Source organism: Hemiscyllium ocellatum, chromosome 35, assembly GCF_020745735.1.
Source record: "Hemiscyllium ocellatum isolate sHemOce1 chromosome 35, sHemOce1.pat.X.cur, whole genome shotgun sequence".
NCBI lineage: Eukaryota > Metazoa > Chordata > Chondrichthyes > Orectolobiformes > Hemiscylliidae > Hemiscyllium > Hemiscyllium ocellatum.
The window spans coordinates 5,472,593-5,490,509 of record NC_083435.1 but is presented as its reverse complement, the minus strand read 5'-3'; the positions used below and the strand labels follow the sequence as shown (position 1 = coordinate 5,490,509).

Here is a 17,917-nt window from a genome sequence, read left to right as displayed (position 1 = left end):
ATCCTCAGGGTTACCCTGACCTGTCGTTTGCTGGTCCAGATCCCGAAAGGATCGACCACATCGGTGCTCTCTCCCTCGACCTGGACGTATCTTCTCAAGAAGGTCAGGACATCTGCTGCTGGGACGTGAGGGTTGTACATCTGGATTGTTACCACCCGACTCCTCTGTGCAGGGAGCATACACAACGGGACTGCTGACAAGATGGAGAACAGAGGTAGAACCTCAGTACATAGTGACACTTGGTGTCTGCGTACCGGAGATCCACGCACAGCTTGATGCAGCCACACACAAAGGTGGTCATCAGGGTGAGGGTGGCATTTGGTGTATTTTCTCCCCCTTTGCCCAGAGGCGCGGCTATTGTTACCCGCCACCACCCCCCCCCCACCCCCCTCACCGACCAAACTGACGGCCCATGGGCCCACAAGCTCGACCATCTCCTGTAGCTGCTGAGGTGCGGTATCCCACACGTCTGCAGAAACAGGATGTCGGCTGTAACGTTGACCAGGAAGCTATCGTAAAAACACATCGCGTAGCCGATTTGATGTTACGCACATTGATGCTGGCAATTTTTATAATCTCTCTGATAAATCGTTTGGGCCGAACAGCCTGCTTCCAATACTGTAAACTTGTATGATTAGAAGAATAAGTAGACAGAGCTGAACATCAGAGAGGATGGTGTAAGACGTGCAGCATATCTGTCGACTGAGGTGAAACTGAATTGAAAATGCGTGGTATATAGAAAGCTGTGTGAAGCACAGAGATGAGAGCCCTCTGTTGATGAATCTGCTTTTTGTTTGTAAACCAGGGGAGAGCGCGAACGCAGTCCCCCACTACCACAAATTTTGCAGTCGAGTATCCCGCATTTGGGGACATCGCAGGCGTCAGCACACCCGAAGTGCAATGGGATAGCCTCGTCCTGGGAGAACCACCTTGGTGATCATGGTATCTCCCCTGCCAGGTAAGTATGCTTAACAATCTCACTCGCTCAAACCCAATAACAGCCCATCGCTCTTACACTCATACTAACTGCATTTTCGAAAATCGAAAATTCACCTGCCTGAGGTTCCCTGTCTGCACAACAGCGCAATTTCTCACCAGGATCAAAGAACATCCGGAAATGTTCATGTTTCGCTGAATACTACACACAATTGGCGCACAGAGAAGCTGCGCTAATTTGCATTTCTTCCTGAAATGTAATTGCTCCGCCCCTTCCCTGCCCCTTTCACACTGTCTCCTCTTTCACCAAAACAACGCCTCATAAATGTCTCAGACACCTGAAGCACTCTGATATCAAACACTGTTTAGAATGTAAGATGAACGCGAATGAAAGCAATTGTTAAGCTTTGCTGGTGAAACTTGAAAGATATTTTGAAATCACTTTTTCCTAATCCCTACAAATTGAGCAAATCTTCTTTTGTGAAACTGCAGCTTTGCAATCTCCCTCCCTCTGTGTTCCACCATGCAAATCAATCACTTCAGGAGACCTCACCGTTAAGATGAAAGGTGCCAGGAACAAGTCAATATTTCTCAACGCTGTTTGGATGTGACATTAAACTGAGAGCACCACCTTTTCTGGATGTACATTCAACACCCTTCTCTTCTGTTAAAGAAACAGGCCCGTGATTCAAATGTAAATATCATTTTTATATGTCTCTGATTTACTTGCTTACTTCCAGTCGAGTATAAATACCTTCTCTCAGCCTAGTATAAATACCATCCTATTTCTCCCATTTTTTTTAGCTTTGACAAAGGGTCCGTTAGACTCGAAACATCAGCTCTTTTCTCTCCTTACAGTTGCTGTCAGACCTGCTGAGATTTTCCAGCATTTTCTCTTTTAGTTTCAGATTCCAGCATCCGCAGTAATTTGCTTTTATTAATAATCATTGGCTTGTCCTACAATAGTAGTGTTGTCCCAGTCGAACTCATGTTGCTTGTCATCTGTGTGTGTGGCTACTAAGGATAGCTGGTCATGTCGTTTCGTGGCTAGTTGGTGTTCATGGACGCGGACCGTTAGCTGTCTTCCTGTTTTTCCTATGTAGTGTTTTGTGCAGTCCTTGCATGGGAGGTTAAAGATGCCCTCCAACGCATCTCATTAACATCCCGCACCTCCGCCCTCAAACCTTACCCCTCCAACCGTAACAAGGACAGAACCCCTCTGGTGTTCACCTTCCACCCTACCAACCTTCGCATGAACTGCATCATCCGACGACATTTCCACCACCTCCAAACGGACCCAACCACCAGGGATATATTTCCCTCCCCACCCACTTCCATGCATTCACTTTCCTCAGCTGAGTCATTCGTATATTGTAAATAATTGTGACCCCAGCATTGATCCCTGTGCTACTCCACTAGTTACTGTGAAGTTTTGGATGACAGCTACCAGAAGCTATCATACAGAATTGGATACATGAGAAGCAGATCTCAGGCAGAACAGAGTGAGCTGGAGGACTGGATACATGAGGAGCAGCTGTGAGCCAGAACAGAGTGGGCTGGAGGCCTGGATACGTGAGGAACAGCTGTGAGGCAGAACAGAGTGGGCTGGAGGTCTGGGGTAGTATGGAGATGCTGAGGGGCAGAACAGCCTGCACTGCTCATCTGCATATATCCCTTAAAAGGACACGCTCCGCCCCTCTTTTCTTCAGCTGCCTCCTGATTGGCAGAGAGAATGCCCAGCTACACAGGAAGTAAAGTTTGAACTTCACTCTGATTTGAAACACTTTTCAGGATTTGATGTGAATGCGAATAAAAGCAACTTACAATCTTGGCCTGTGAAACTTTTTAAAACCAGTTTTACCTGACCCTCAACAAAATTAATAAATCTTCCCTTTGTTTAACTGGAGCTTTGCAGATCTGTGTTCAATCAGATTAATGACTTCAGGAGAAATCACATACAAGATTAAGGGTGCCACGGAAAAGTTATTTTTTCTCAAGAACTTTATGGATGAGACTTTAAACTGAGAGCCCCACCTCCTCTGGCTGCACATTCTGAGCACTCACCACCCTCTGTGTGAAAGAAACTGGGCTGTGATTAACATCTAATTGTGTAGATGTTTGTGTGGATCTGATTTACTTGCTGACACTAACAATGGACATGGTTTACCATGAGATGTGGTTTATTATTGTCGAATCACGAGATAGGTACATACACATATATATAATATATAGGAGAAAGTGAGGACTGCAGATGCTGGAGATCAGAGCTGAAAAATGTGTTGCTGGAAAAGCGCAGCAGGTCAGGCAGCATCCAAGGAGCAGGAGAATCGACGTTTCGGGCATGAGCCGTTCTTCAGGCTTATGTTCGAAACGTCGATTCTCCTGCTCCTTGAATGCTGCCTGAGCACACACACATATATATTATATGCATATGGAACCACTTTTCCCTCTAATTCTCCAAATACCTTTACAGTTATTAAATGCCTCACACTGGTTTACAATCTGCTTTAGGAGCACAAGATTTTTTATATTTCAAAAATGCAGTTTATTCATTAAAACGTCTTTGTACATATACATTGTCACAAATGCAGTTCAGTCCTGTACAGTAGCATATCAAGTAAACAAACAAACATTTGAGTTTGACTCGATCCCAATAAACCAAAGACAATCCTTACACAGACAAGATGATGTTGACCTGCATTACAGCACTAAGAGGGTCCAATATTACTCCAACTGAAGCTGGTCAAACTAGAGTTGAGGCTGTCCTTCCTGCTCCTGATCTCCCTGCTTCTTGATGCTGATATTTTCTTCTGGAGTGTGTGAGGTTTCAGTGAGTTACGTGGCTTTTTAAAGTCTAGTTATCCAGGTCATTTCCAAGTAGAGGTAGTTCTCCTACAATGCCGTCATTGCATTCCAGCGAAAGCTCGCTTCACAGAAAATTGCTTCATGGAAATAATGGGGCCTATGGGAAAAGTGGGGTCAGAGCAGACAAGCAAAAAATATCACTCACGCTCACCCAAAAATCACCCAAACATCTACACAAATTACAGCACAGCCTGAATGCAACTTTAAGTCATATTTATTAATGAAACAAAAGTAAATTTATCACATTACATTGAAAGCTATTGTTAATGCAGGGACGGGGGTCATCATCATCCTCACACCGTCCAGTGCAGTTGAGTTTGCAGAAGGGTTGGAGGGTTTGAGCTGTGGGGAGAGGCTGAACAGGCTGGGGCTCTTTTCCCTGGAGTGTCGGAGGCTGAGGGGTGACCTTATAGAGGTTTACAAAATCATGAGGGGCATGGATAGGATAAATAGACAAAATCTTTTCCCTGTGGTCGGGGAGTCCAAAACTAGAGGGCATAGGTTTAGGGTGAGAAGGGCAAGATATAAAAGAGACCTTTGGGGCAACATTTTCACGCAGAGGGTGGTACGTGTATGGAATGAGGAAGTGGTGGAGGCTGGTACAATTGCAACATTTAAAAGGCATCTGGATGGATATATGAATAGGAAGGGGTGGGGGTGGAAAAGCACAGCAGTTCAGGCAGCATCCAAGCTTTTGCCTGAAACGTCGATGTTCCTGCTCCTCGGCTGCTGCCTGAACTGTTTTGTTTCTCAGCACCACTCTAATCCAGAATCTGGTTCCCAGCATCTGCAGGCATTGTTTTTACCTGTATGAATAGGAAGGGTTTGGAGGGATATCAGCCGGGTGCTGGTAGGTGGGACTAGATTGGGTTGGGATATCTGTTCAGTATGGAGGGTTGGATTGGAGGGTCTGTTTCTATGCTGTCCATCTCGATGACTCTATAACTCTAAGTGGATGGTTGTGGTTGATTGACTTCTGGCAGTTGATTTAAAAAGGTTTTGCTGCTTTTCCCTTCCTCTTCTGTCTTGAAGAAGTCGTTCAAGGGTGCCAGACAATATCTTATTGAACAACCTGTTATCCTCCTGCATTCTGTGTTGTAGTCATTGTCGTCTAACAGCTGCAGCTGCCTCTCAATTTGCCTCAGGGTAGAAGACAAAAGGAGAAATCGAAAGCTCTCATCTTGCTGCACCCTCGACTTCATCTTCTTCATCTTCAGCTTCCACTTCCCCCTCAGCATAAAGCTGTTGTAGATCAGCTGCAGCGTGGTCTTCACAGGGGGACTCAAGCAGCTCTTCAATGTCCTCACTTTCCACTTCTTCAAAACCAACCTGCTTTGCTCGGCCAACACAATGCTCTCTGATTTGTAGCAGCTCTTTCGATCTTTGTAAATGGATAGACTTTCTCTTTTACAGTGAAGAAGGTAGTTCCAGATTGCTTTTTTGTTTGATCTTCTAAACAAACATTTAGAAACCGCTTCAGCTTCTCAAGGTCGCTGTACACGTCCGCATTTTTTTTATTTCAAAAATATACTTTATTCATAAAATAATTTGATGGTCTGTACAGTTGGTCATGCCATACCTACGTAAACATTTACATACAGAGATCAGAATTTATCATTTTTATGTACAGGTCTGTACACTTTTCAATCATATGCCCATATATTTAGCTGAGGCGTCAGCAGAGCCCAAATGACTACGTGGGCCCTCTGTTCTTCTTTAGGCAGGCAGATGTTACACGGTGGTCTTTCCCCACCGCGCCTTGGCAGCAGTTGCCCCAAGCTTCAGCGCGACCCTCAACACGTAGTCCTGGACCTTGGAAAGTGCCAGTCTGCAACACTCAGTCAGGGTCAACTCCTTCAGCTGGAAGATCAGCAGATTTCGGACCACCCAGAGAGCGTCCTTCACCGAGTTGATGATCCTCCAGGCACAGTTGATGTTCGTCTCAGTGTGCGTCCCGGGGAACAGGCCGTAGAGCACGGAGTCCCGCGTCACGGCGCTGCTTGGGACTAACCTGGAGGAGATGACAGTGAGTCCCCCACAGAAGAAACCTTGGGGTTGGTGTAGCTCCCGGGACAGGGACAGTCATTGTGATCACTGTACCCTGTTGGGTCAGACTGTCTCAGGGAGGGAGTGCTGTACAATGTTCCCTTCCTGCTGTGACATGTTGCTGAGTATGTTTCAAGTGTGTCACAAATAAAGTTTACATTGATGTTACTGACACTGTGTAGGTGTGTCTGGTTTAAGGGCCTTGACCTCAGATTATATTCAGGAACACAGTCAATCATTTCACGACCAGCTGCAATGAACTCCTCTCACCTGGTTCCATTCTTACCCACCCAGTCAGAGCCAGAGATTCACCTGCAGTGGATTCTCTTCCCATTCCTACACTGTTCCCTCAGGAATCTGCCAAAGATTTGTCCTTAGCTCCTTCCTATTTCACAGCCACACGCTGCCTCTTGGTCACATCATGAGAAAACATGTCAAGTTCTACATATCTGGGTAAAAACAATGACTGCACTAAACCAGATTTTGGATTAGTGGTGCTGGAAGAGCACAGCAGTTCAGGCAGCATCCGATGAGCAGCAAAATCGAAGCCCTTCATCAGGAATAAAGGCAGTGAGCCTGAAGTGTGGAGAGGTAAGCTAGAGGAGGGTGGGGGTGGGGAGAAAGTAGCATGGAGTACAATAGGTGAGTGGGGGAGGGGATGAAGGTGATGAGGGTGGAGTGGATAGGTGGAAAAGAAGATAGGAAGTTAGGACAAGTCATGGGGACAGTGCTGAGCTGGAAGTTTGGAACTAGGGTGAGATGGGGGAAAGGGAAGTGAGGAAACTGTTGGAGTCCACATTGATGCCCTAGGGTTGAAGTGTTCCGAGGCAGAAGATGAGGCATTCTTCCTCCAGGCGTCTGGTGGTGAGGGAGCGGCGGTGAAGGAGGCCCAGGACCTCCAAGTCCTCGGCAGAGTGGGAGGCGGAGTTGAAATGTTGGGCCACAGGGCGATGTGGTTGATTGGTGCGGGTGTCCCGGAGATGTTCCCTAAAGCGCTCTGCTAGGAGGTGTCCAGTCTCCCCAATGTAGAGGAGACTGCATCGGGAGCAACGGATGCAATAAATGATATTAGTGGATGCGCAGGTAAAACGTTGATGGATGTGGAAGGCTCCTTTAGGGCCTTTGATAGAGGTGAGGGAGGAGGTGTGGGCGCAGGTTTTGCATTTCCTGCGGTGGCAGGGAAAGGTGCCAGGATGGGAGGGTGGGATGTAGGGGGGCATGGACCTGACCAGTTAGTCACGGAGGGAACGGTCTTTGCGCAAGGCAGAAAAGGATGGGGAGCGAAATATATCCCTGGTGGTGGGGTCTTTTTGGAGGTGGCGGAAATGTCGGTGGATGATTTGGTTTATGCAAAGATTGGTAGGGTGGAAGGTGAGCACCAGAGGTGTTCTATCCTTGTTACGGTTGGAGGGGTGGAGTCTGAGGGCGGGGGTGTGATGTGGATGAGATGTGTTGGAGAACATCTTTAACCACGTGGGAAGGGAAATTGCGGTCTCTAAAGAAGAAGGCCCTCTGGTGTGTTCTGTGGTGGAACTGGTCCTCCTGGGAGCAGATACAGCGGAGACGGAGGAATTGGGAATACGGAATGGCATTTTTGCAAGAGGTAGGGTGGGAAGAGGTGTAATCCAGGTAACTGTGGGAGTCGGTGGGTTTGTAAAAAATGTCAGTGTCAAGTCAGTCATCGTTAATGGAGATAATGGGGCCCAGCTCTGCCTGTCTCTTTATGGGCTACATAGAACAATCGATCTTCCTTAATTACACCTGCACACTCCCCACCTCTTCCTCTGCTACATTGATGACTGCATTGGCGCCACCTCATGCTCCCCTTAGGAGGTTGAGCAATTCATCAACTTCACCAACACATTCCACCCTGACCTTAAATTTACCTGGACCATCTCTGACACCTCCCTCCCCTTCCTGGACCTCTCCAACTCCATGAATGACGACCGACTTGACACTGACATTTTTTTTACAAACCCACCGACAGCAGGGAATACAGGGAGACCATGTGCAGGAAGACGGGATTAGTTTAGAATGGCATCCTGGTCAGCACAGACACGGTGGGCCGAAGGGCCTGTTCCTGTGCTGTCCTCTTCTATAGAAGTAGATTAAAGAAAACTAAAGCTGAGAAGGAAGGAAACAAGGCAAAGGGGACGGAGCAGATGGTCTCCGGGGTCCGCCACCATCCTGATCTCTGTTTCTCTCTCCACTGATCGTGCCAAACCCACTGAGTTTCTCCAGCAATTTCTGTTTTTGTTTCAGATTTCCGGCATCGCAGATCTTTGTGTTCTGTCATTCAATGATATTTGGCCGCAGTACCGATTCTCACCAGCCGGTGGCGGTGCTGTACCACATATAACATCACTATTCAGCAATCTCCGCGCCCTCTGTTCCCCGCAGTACCGCTCACTGCCAGATGGTGGCAATATTACATCGATTATGAATCACCTGGGATGAGACTGTTGGAGGAATTTCCTGCTCACAGTGTGGCTCCCCTCAATGCTGGGGAGATGAAACACAGCCTGGGTGACTGCAGAACACCAACGTTCAGACCCTGAGCCTGCCAATTCAACACAGCCCAGTGTTCCCTGGCCAACATCTCAGTCTGGGAACTCCCTTTCACACCATCACCATCTTCTCCCATTCACACCATCACCACTCCCTCCCCAGGCCCAGCAGTCCCCACTCACACCATCACCATTCCCTCCCCAAACCCAGCAGTCCCCATTCACATCATCACCACTCTCTCCCCAAACCCAGCAGTCCCCATTCACACCATCACCACCTTCTCCCATTCACACCATCACATCTCCCTCCCAAACCCAGTAGCCCCCCGGATATCCAGGATGATGACACCAGCAAGGTAGGCAGCGTTTGGGCTCCTGGGCCTGTACCCTCCAGGCGGCAGCTTCCTCCCTTCGTTCCTTACCCTTTTTACCTTCTTTCTTTTTATCGTCTTCTTTCTGCCAACGCTGGCAGATGCGGTGAAATATTGGAGGTGGGGGAGCGAAGATGGACATTCTTTCAACATTATCTTTTCAATTTTGGAAGTATCCAGATGGCACTGGATTGTGGTGTCTGTTGATACTTTCCCTGTATTTATCAGGTTGTTCATTGGACAGTATCAGTGACAATAAATCATCAGTCATTCATTCACACCATACCCATTCCCTCCCATTCACACCATCACCACTCCCTCCTTAAACTCAAACAGTGCCCTCTCCCCATTCCCAAAGTGTCTAATCCATCTCCCCATCTGTTCCCTGCCTCTACTCCTCACTGTCCCCTCCCTCACTGACCTCTCCCTCTACCCCTCACAGTCCCACCTCTCACTGCCCCTCTCTCTCCCCCTCACTGTACCCTTCCTATCTTTCCCCATCCCTCTCCCTCTCCCTCTCTTCCCCCCTCACAATCCCCTCCACCTCTCGCCATTACTCCTCTTCCCTCTCCTGTCTATTGGAGGGTTCACAAATACAGTTTCCTCATACAGACAGGTCTTCCACCTCCCGTCTGTGGTCTGTTTCATCACTATCTGAGATTCGACCAACTATGGTGGTGTCATCAGCGAACTTGGAAATGGCATGAGTCTGGTATTTAGCGACGCAGTTATGGGGATACAGTGAGTACATTAGGGGAGTATGTACTCACCTCTGGGGGGCATTGAGTGTTAATGAGGATGAAATATTGTCCCCAGTGGCCTGTGGGTCAGGAAACTGAAGATCCAGTTGCAGAGAGTTGGGTTTAATCCGAGATCACTAAGTTTGTTCATCAGTTTTGAGGGAATAATCGTGTTGAAGGCTGAACTGTAGACAATGAGTAGGATTCTTATGTAGCTGTAACTCTCACAGCAATTGGGAAAATTAGCAATGAATCAGGATTAGAAATTCATTCCTGGAGAAGCATTTGAGAAAGAGCAGGAGGAAATGGGACGCTCCATCTGGGAAAAGGTTTTACCTCATGGGCACTCTCTGCACTGAGGTTGGAGAAGTGGGGGAGAAGGATCCCCTGATTAACTTGTGTGCTTCCGTACCAGGATTCCCTGATTCTGGGAGACATAGTGTGTGTACGAAGGAATGGGTAATGAGAGTGTGCATGTATGAGAGACTGTGTGTGTAAACTAGAGACACAGTATGCTGGTAAGTATGCAGCATGTGTGAAAGAGACAGTGTTTTAGAGAGACAGCATGTACACTGTGTGTGTGTGTGTGTGTGTGTGTGGATGTGAGTCTGGGCGTGTGTGATTTTGTGTGAGTGCATAAATGTCAATGTGTGTGTCTGAGTGTGTATGTCTGGGTGTGAATGTGAATCTGGGTGTGTGTGTTTGTGTGTGTGTGTCTATGTCTGTGTATGTCAGTGTGTTTGTGTATGCCTGGGTGGTTGTGTGGCAGCATCTGTGTCTGTGTGTGTCAGTGTGTGTATGTCTAGGTGTCTGTGTGCCTGGGTGTGTGTGTGTGTGTGTGTATCTGTGTGTGAGTCTGGGTGGGTGTGTGTGTGTGTGTGAGAGTCTGGGTGTGTTACTGTGTATGTATGTGTCTGCGTGTGGTGTGTGTACCTGTGTGTGAGTCTGGATGTGTTTGTGTGTATGTCTCTGTTGCTTAGTAACACTCTTTTCCTAATATACTTGGCTGACTGATTTCAAAAGACGTTTTTACTGGCGTTAGAATACATTTTACATCTGAGCATGAAATGTAATCAGGATGATATTTCCATACTTACACAGCGTTTAGGATTGGTTCTCATCACTTAGGCTCCTTAGCCCAAAATATTTTTGGCAATACATTGCAGGAGCATAGATCTCCAGCTCAGTAAGTTCAAAATCTGAGCTAAAAGTAGGGGAAATACTCAGCAAGTGTGACTTCCTGAATGTTCCCCGTCATTTCTGGGGGGTTTGTATATCACAGTGCATTGTGATCGAGAACAACATGGGGTGAGGAAAGTGCTCTATTATAGAAACACTTTTCATATTTCAGTGACCAAATACATAATCATTACATTGAGTGAAATGCATCATTGATGAACAGATATTTGTGCAGATTTCAACACCACCTCAGTTTGATTTTTTGGTTATGGCTGAATATTAATATCTTAAGCCAATGATCTTCCCTCCATCATCATGTCAGAAGTGGGGATGTTCAGCGATGATTGCACAATGTTCAGCACCATTCCCAACTCTTCAGATACTGAAACAATCTACAGTCAAATGCAATCACCAGGCTTGGGCTGAAAAGTAGCAACGAGCATTCATGCCATACAAATGCCATACAACAACCATCTCAATAACAGGCAATCAAACCACTGTCCCTTTACATTCCATGGCATTACCATCACTGAATCCCTCACCTATCAACATTCTTAGGGTTCACCTGGACCAGCCATATCAAGACAGTGGCCACAGGGGAGGGCAAAGGTTAGGAATGCTGTAGCAGATTAAGTCCCTGAATGCTCAATGACATTATCATCATTGAATCCCATGCAGTAAAGATCCATTGACCAAAAACAAAATTGGGTCAGCCATATAAACATAGTGACCTCAAGAGCAGGTTAGGAATTCTGTAGTAAGTCACTTTCTTTCTGACTTCTTAAAGTCTGTCCACCATCTAAATGGCACAAGGCAGGAGTGTAATGGAATACTGCTGAAAATGTGTTGCTGGAAAAGCGCAGCAGGTCAGTCAGCATCCAAGGAGCAGGAGAGTCGACGTTTCCTCATTCCTGAAGAAGGGCTCATGCCCGAAACGTTGATTCTCCTGTTCCTTGAATGCTGCTTGACCTGCTGCGCTTTTCCAGCAACACATTTTCAGCTCAGATCTCCAGCATCTGCAGTCCTCACTTTCTCCTGTAATGGAATACTTCCCACTTGCCTGAATGAGTGCAGCTCCAACAATGCTCAGACAGCTTGATGCATCCAGGACAATATTGATTGGCACTACTTTCTTGGTTGATTGGCAACTAGGAATGGGCATGAAATATTGGCCGCGCCAACAATGCCCACATCCCACAAGTAAGTTTAAAAATGCATTGTAGTACCTTCCAGTCACTGTCTGAATAATTACAGCCACACTGTAAATTAAGTGCACATATATGGATTTAAAGTTCAGTAAGTGTGGAAACCAACCTACCTCTTCAGATAACAGGAGACAACATTAATCCAGACATCGTTAGCAGGAAGGTAAGGGGGGAAAAGATTAGCATGTCAGAGGATTGTTTCAGTTTCAACAGAAACTTCAAAATCAAAAACAATTTGATTTCATTGAATGTATTTCTCTTTGATGAAGCATGGATTTGGTCAAATTTAAAGGTTCTGTGACATACATATCATATAAATGCATGTAGTCTAACATAATGTGACATTCAGTCACTTCCGGGTTGATATCTTTCACACAGGAAAGCAGGATATTAATGCACCTGAATACAGTTGATCATCATAAGTTATTTATCACTTGTTTAACTTAGTTCAGCACCCACAGCAGAAGGTAAATCATGGGTCAATCCAGCAACAATAAACTTAACCTACTTATCATTTAATAGGTTTATTGTCCAACAATTAACTCATTGCTTTAGAAAATAACTGTCCTTCGTTACTTCCAATGTCCCTGGTCTCTAATATTACTAAAGATGTGGGGACGTTGGACATCCAAAAGGTTTGATTCCCAAATGTAGTTAGTCACTGTTTGATTGTGAACTTTCAGAAAACCAGCCTCCTGTAAAAGCAGCAGGAAGGTTCAGTTTGCAAATATACCTCCATCCTGCCCCTTATATTTTGGACCCATCCACTCTCACCTAAAGCTGCATCCCAATTCAGGTGGGAAATAGAATCGGCTCTGATTCCCAATACCAAGACTTCAGGATTTGGGATGGGGGGGATGGGATGGGATGGGGTGGAGGTTGGGGGGAAGGGGGAAGATGTCAGGGACACATCCATGGGATAGGTGGAAGTTCAGCAGATCCCACGTCTATTCCAAAAATAACTGCATTGGAAATTCTGATACTGGCTCATTATTCAGGAAAAGAAATGGCAAAAGGAACTATCCATCAATTCTGGATTTTCTCAGAGAACTGACTGAAATGAAATCGCATTCATTACAAAGAGAATTAAATATTTATTATAAAGAGACAACTCCCTTCTACTCATAAATATGAGAGTTGTTGAAGAGCTGGTGTCAGGAAGCTCACACCCACCTGTATTAATCACTGTCAGCATCTTTTTCCACACTCTGTACTGCAGGGAGCCGATGTACTTGCCCACATTTATTAAAGGGTAAACCTTCTGTGGCTCTGGGAGAGTTTGCTTCACTCTGAAACAGGAGATAAAGGTCAGTATTGGGTCATTCCAGGGTAAGGGAGGAATCATGAGAAAAAGAAAACTTAAAACAAAGGTGTAAAATTATACCTTTCCTTTGATTCCAGAATTTTCTGTGGAACAAGAATAGCAATTAATAATCATGGTACAAAGACATTTTATTATACAGGTATAACAGAATGGGTTCCATAAAAGAGTACATTTTAATTAATTTGCTTGGTTTCCATATACACACTTTGTTTCCTGTTGGGGACGATGGGAAGGATTTGCAGACGGATCAATAACTTAGTGGACTGCATCATGAATCCTCCTTCGACAGTGCTGCTTTGGAATTGACTCCAGAATCTGCAGCTTAAAGACAGAGGGGGCAATCTTACAGTGGCATGAACGATGTGGGCATGGACTGATAATTCCAGGGAGGTCCATACCGATGTTGGCAGCAATGGTACAGCATGTTATTGCTTTGCCCAGGCAGCAGTGAGGAGGTAATTGACTGGGGGGGGTTAATGCTTGTTAACCACTTTTGCTCATGGCACAACTGTCCTCATTAATATTCAGCCCCCCCCCCCCCATCCTACCAAACACACCAAACAAGATCAGGGTCAGGAACACACAGCAAGGAAACCCGGGCAAACACTCGGCAAATTCATCTCACCGTCGAGAGAGTGTTGCTGGAAAAGTACAGCAGGTCAAGGAGCATCCGAGGAGCAGGAGAATCGAGGTTTCGGGCCCTACATCAGGAATGAAGGGCAAATGCCCGAAATGTCGACTCCTCTGCTCCTCGGATGCTGCCTGATCTGCTGTGCTTTTCCAACACCACAGTCTTGACTGTCATCTCCAGCATCTGCAGTCCTCACTTGCTCCTAGGTTCAGCTCACCGTTTACTCTGAATGACCTCCATGTTGGATAAGAGACACCAACACTTCATGGCAAGCTTCATAGGCATCGGCCACACATACCCCATTTCCACGACATATGCCTGCTTCTAAGAACCCTCGTGGCACATCTCCGATCCACTTCCAGGACAGTTCAGCACTTCAATGCTGCACCCCAGGGTGCACTGGTAACTCTCATTGTAATGCTGCAACAAGTACACTGTGTGTTCAGGAATACACATCCAGCTCATGAACTGCACCAGGCTGCATTTCCAGGCTTTTTGCTCACTGTCACAATTCTCAGTCACTCTGCACTTACCTGGATCCTCACAACATCCCTCCCTTGTATTGCCTCACCTTGTCCCTTGGTGCATCAGCCCCTCAGCCAGAGATCTCACAATCATATTACTCCTGTCTTGCAGTGCTATTATCACAGACATAAATGCCAGAAGCTTTTCATAGTTTTCAGCAGGTCTCAGCCAGATCAAGGGACAATCGCGTTTGGTCAGGTGATCCCATCGCAGAATGTCAAGTCTCCAATACCAGACTGGGCCCTACCCAGGGATGGTCACAGTCAGAATCCTCTCCTCATAACGGGTGAGGAGCTGAACGATGAGTAGCCCACTTACCGTCTTTACTCTTCGTCCCCCACTATGGGCTGTTTTACCTCCTCGAATAAGACAGATGCAGGTATGACAGGAGATGAAAGTGGATAATACAGGTATGTTGCTGCAGGAAGGGAGGTGTTCCAAGTGAGTGAGTACACAGCATAGACAACGTGCAGACTCAGTTGTACTGGGGGTTGGGTTGGAAGCGGGTGGACAATTCAGAAGTCACATGACACCGGGTTCTAGTGCAACAGGTTTATTTGGACCTGATGTCATGTAACTTGTGACTTTGTGCACTGCAGGGTGAGTATGGAAGATGTTGTAGGCAATACTGAGAGGGGTGGGGCATGAGCCTTGGTGGGAAGTAGGTGCAGTAGCAGAGACAGAGTGAGTGCGAGGTACCATAATTACACGGGCAGAGTGGTGGCAGAGTGACGAAGGTTACTGAGCATTTTCCTACAATGCTGGTGATCCTCCAGACAGCTGAGACTGCACTGACCCATGTGGCAACCTCGGAGCAGGCTGGCCATGGTCTGGTATGGCAGCCTTCCCCGCTGCTCTGGGCGGCAGGAGATATCCCACGTGTGTAACAGGCTGTGTAGCAGGAACTCCAGGTCCCTGTTCACCGAGTACGCCCTGCTCTCCCCCTTCCTTCCATCCTCGGGACCATTCCAGCTCAGTGTTCAGGGCAGCTCCAAATGGGCGGAGCTTGATCTTTTAAAGATGGCATGGGCACAAGTGATGCTGATGCCTTCCAGGTAGCCGCTGATTGGCCAGTGGTTTCAGGAATGGTGTTCGGTGAAGTTGGCTGGAAATCAGACATGAGAGGCACCACAGGAGCAGGGGAAGTAATCAATGAGAAGAGTTTGGGAAAATTTGGTGAGAAATCGGCTCGACTTCAAGGGGAGAAACCTTCCAAAAAGACTGGCAAATCTTGAACTTGGCCAAAAGTGGTCCCTTCAACCCAAGGACAGAACTGACTGTGTCACAAATCTGCCACTTCAGAGGCAGGATGGTTCTTAAAACTGCAAAAGTCCTACTGAAAGATAAATGGGACAAGGCCCCGAGGGCAAGAGTCAACTGAGAGCTGACCAAAACTCTCAAAGAATTAGATTAAAAAGTGCAACTTTTTAAAAATAATCTGTCGACTCAGAGGCTGCATGTCTGGATGAAGAGAAGACAAAGGTCATCATTATGAGGGAGTCACCAAGAAATCCAATTGGGAATTCCCAAAGTGGTTTGTGGCCCAGAGAATGGCAGGAATCGGGAACTCCTTGGCCCAGCAAGTTGCTCAGGCAGCATCCAATCAGCAGCGAAATCGACGTTTCGGGCAAAAGCCCTTCATCAGGAATAAAGGCAGTGAGCTGGAAGCATGGAGAGATAAGCTAGAGGAGGGTGGGGGTGGGGAGAGAGTAGCATTCGAGTACAATGGGTGAGTGGGGGAGGGGATGAAGGTGATAGGTCAGGGAGGAGAGGGTGGAGTGGATAGGTGAAAAAGAAGATAAGCAGGTCGGACAAGTCCGGACAAGTCATGGGGACAGTGTTGAGCTGGAAGTTTGGAACTAGGGTGAGGTGGGGGAAGGGGAAGTGAGGAAGCTGTTGAAGTCCACATTGATGCCCTGGCGCTGAAGTGTTCCGAGGCGGAAGATGAGGCGTTCTTCCTCCAGGCGTCTGGCGGTGAGGGAGCGGCGGTGAAGGAGGCCCAAGACCTCCATGTCCTCGGCAGAGTGGGAGGGGGAGTTGGAATGTTGGGCCACGGGGGGGTGTGGTTGATTGGTGCGGGTGTCCCGGAGATGTTCCCTAAAGCGCTCTGCTAGGAGGTGCCCTGTCTCCCCAACGTAGAGGAGACCACATCGGGAGCAACGGATGCAATAAATGATATTAGTGGATGCGCAGGTAAAACTTTGATGGATAAGGAAGGCTCCTTTAGGGCCTTGGATAGAGGTGAGGGAGGAGGTATGGGCACAGGTTTTACAGTTCCTGCAGTGGCAGGGGAAAGTCCCAGGATGGGTGGGTGGGTCGTAGGGGAGTGTGGACCTGACCAGGTAGTCACAGAGGGAACGGTCTTTGCGGAAGGCGGAAAGGGGTGGGGAGGGAAATATATCCCTGGTGGTGGGGTCTTTTTGGAGGTGGCGGAAATGGCGGCAGATGATTTGGTTTATGCAAAGATTGGTAGGGTGGAGGGTGAGCACCAGGGGCGATAGAACGCCCAAGCTTATCTCTCAAGCTTATCGCCCAAGCTTATCTCTCCATGCTTCCAGCTCACTGCCTTTATTCCTGATGAAGGGCTTTTGCCCGAAATGTCAATTTCGCTGCTCGTTGGATGCTGCCTGAACTGCTGTGCTCTTCCAGCACCACTGACCCAGAATCTGGTTTCCAGCATCTGCAGTCATTGTTTTTACCCAGCAAGTTGCTAAGGTGAATCGATTTTCAAAGTAAACAAAATGAGTGCAAGTGTAAAGAGAATAGGGCTGGAAGAAATAGGAAAATGAGAAAAAAGAGAGCTGTTTAATTGCAGCATAAATACCAGAGGAGGCCTGTGCTGCAGGTTACCTGTGTGTGCGCTGTCTGTCCTAAGCAGTTCTGGGTAAACTGCAAGAATAGGTCTGGCCCCATCCTCACTGGATTGTGAAAATAATACAAATTCCTCAATTCTACTGCAATGACAGAAGTCACAGAGCTGCATTCTAACCAGATTGCTAATAGCAACAGAATAATTATAGCAAACAAGTAGGCCATTCAGCCCACCTCAGCCATTCAGATGTCTCTGCTTTTTCATCTTTATTCACTCGGGGGATGTGAGTGTCGCTGGCTGGGTGAGCATTTATTGCCCATCCTTTGTTTCCCCTTGAGAAAGTAGTGGTGACCTGTATTCTTGAATCATTACAAAGTTATTGGTAACCAAGGAAACAGGAGGGAAAATATATAAAACACCAAAGCATTCTATTCACAGTGGCTGATGCTAAAGGGCCATCCTTTAGCACCTTTGCATCACACATTGGCCAATCAATACGCATCTAACCGTCACGTTTATTCATCCCTCTGACAATTAACACATTGGTATGGGAACATTCCAGAGATGGTTATCTAAGAAGGCTCCAATGGGAAAATCCCAGCCTGAAGATTCTAAATGTAGTCAAGGAACCCAAGTTAATGAGGTGATAAGAAGGCAAACTTAAGGAAGTAATCATGATTTGGAGATGCCGGTATTGGACTGGAGTGGACACAGTTAAAAATCACACAACACCAGGTTATAGTCCAACAGGTTTAATTGGAAGCACACGAGCTTTC

At 46.9% G+C, this 17,917-nt stretch overlaps 1 protein-coding gene and 1 non-coding gene across 3 annotated transcripts in view; both read right to left on the bottom strand.

Annotated features, from left to right (window-relative positions):
• Window positions 1–802: 802 nt before the first annotated feature.
• On the bottom strand, window positions 803–966 carry LOC132833036 (U1 spliceosomal RNA). Its single transcript, XR_009647029.1, has one exon. It is a non-coding gene; the product is annotated as a U1 spliceosomal RNA (small nuclear RNA).
• Window positions 967–3,313: 2,347 nt separating this feature from the next.
• LOC132832850 (E3 ubiquitin-protein ligase TRIM35-like) overlaps window positions 3,314–17,917 on the bottom strand; it is a 19,618-nt gene continuing 5,014 nt past the window's right edge. Inside the window, exons 4-6 of one of the 2 annotated variants that reach the window (XM_060851036.1) lie at window positions 13,234–13,256; window positions 13,023–13,138; window positions 3,314–3,898 (exon numbers count right to left, since the gene is read on the bottom strand). In XM_060851036.1, coding sequence (XP_060707019.1) covers window positions 3,840–3,898; window positions 13,023–13,138; window positions 13,234–13,256 — 198 coding nt within the window. In that variant the 3' untranslated portion in view covers window positions 3,314–3,839. Of the gene's footprint in view, window positions 3,899–10,990; window positions 11,067–13,022; window positions 13,139–13,233; window positions 13,257–17,917 lie in introns of those variants that run through there. The other variant, XM_060851037.1, reaches the window with a different exon arrangement.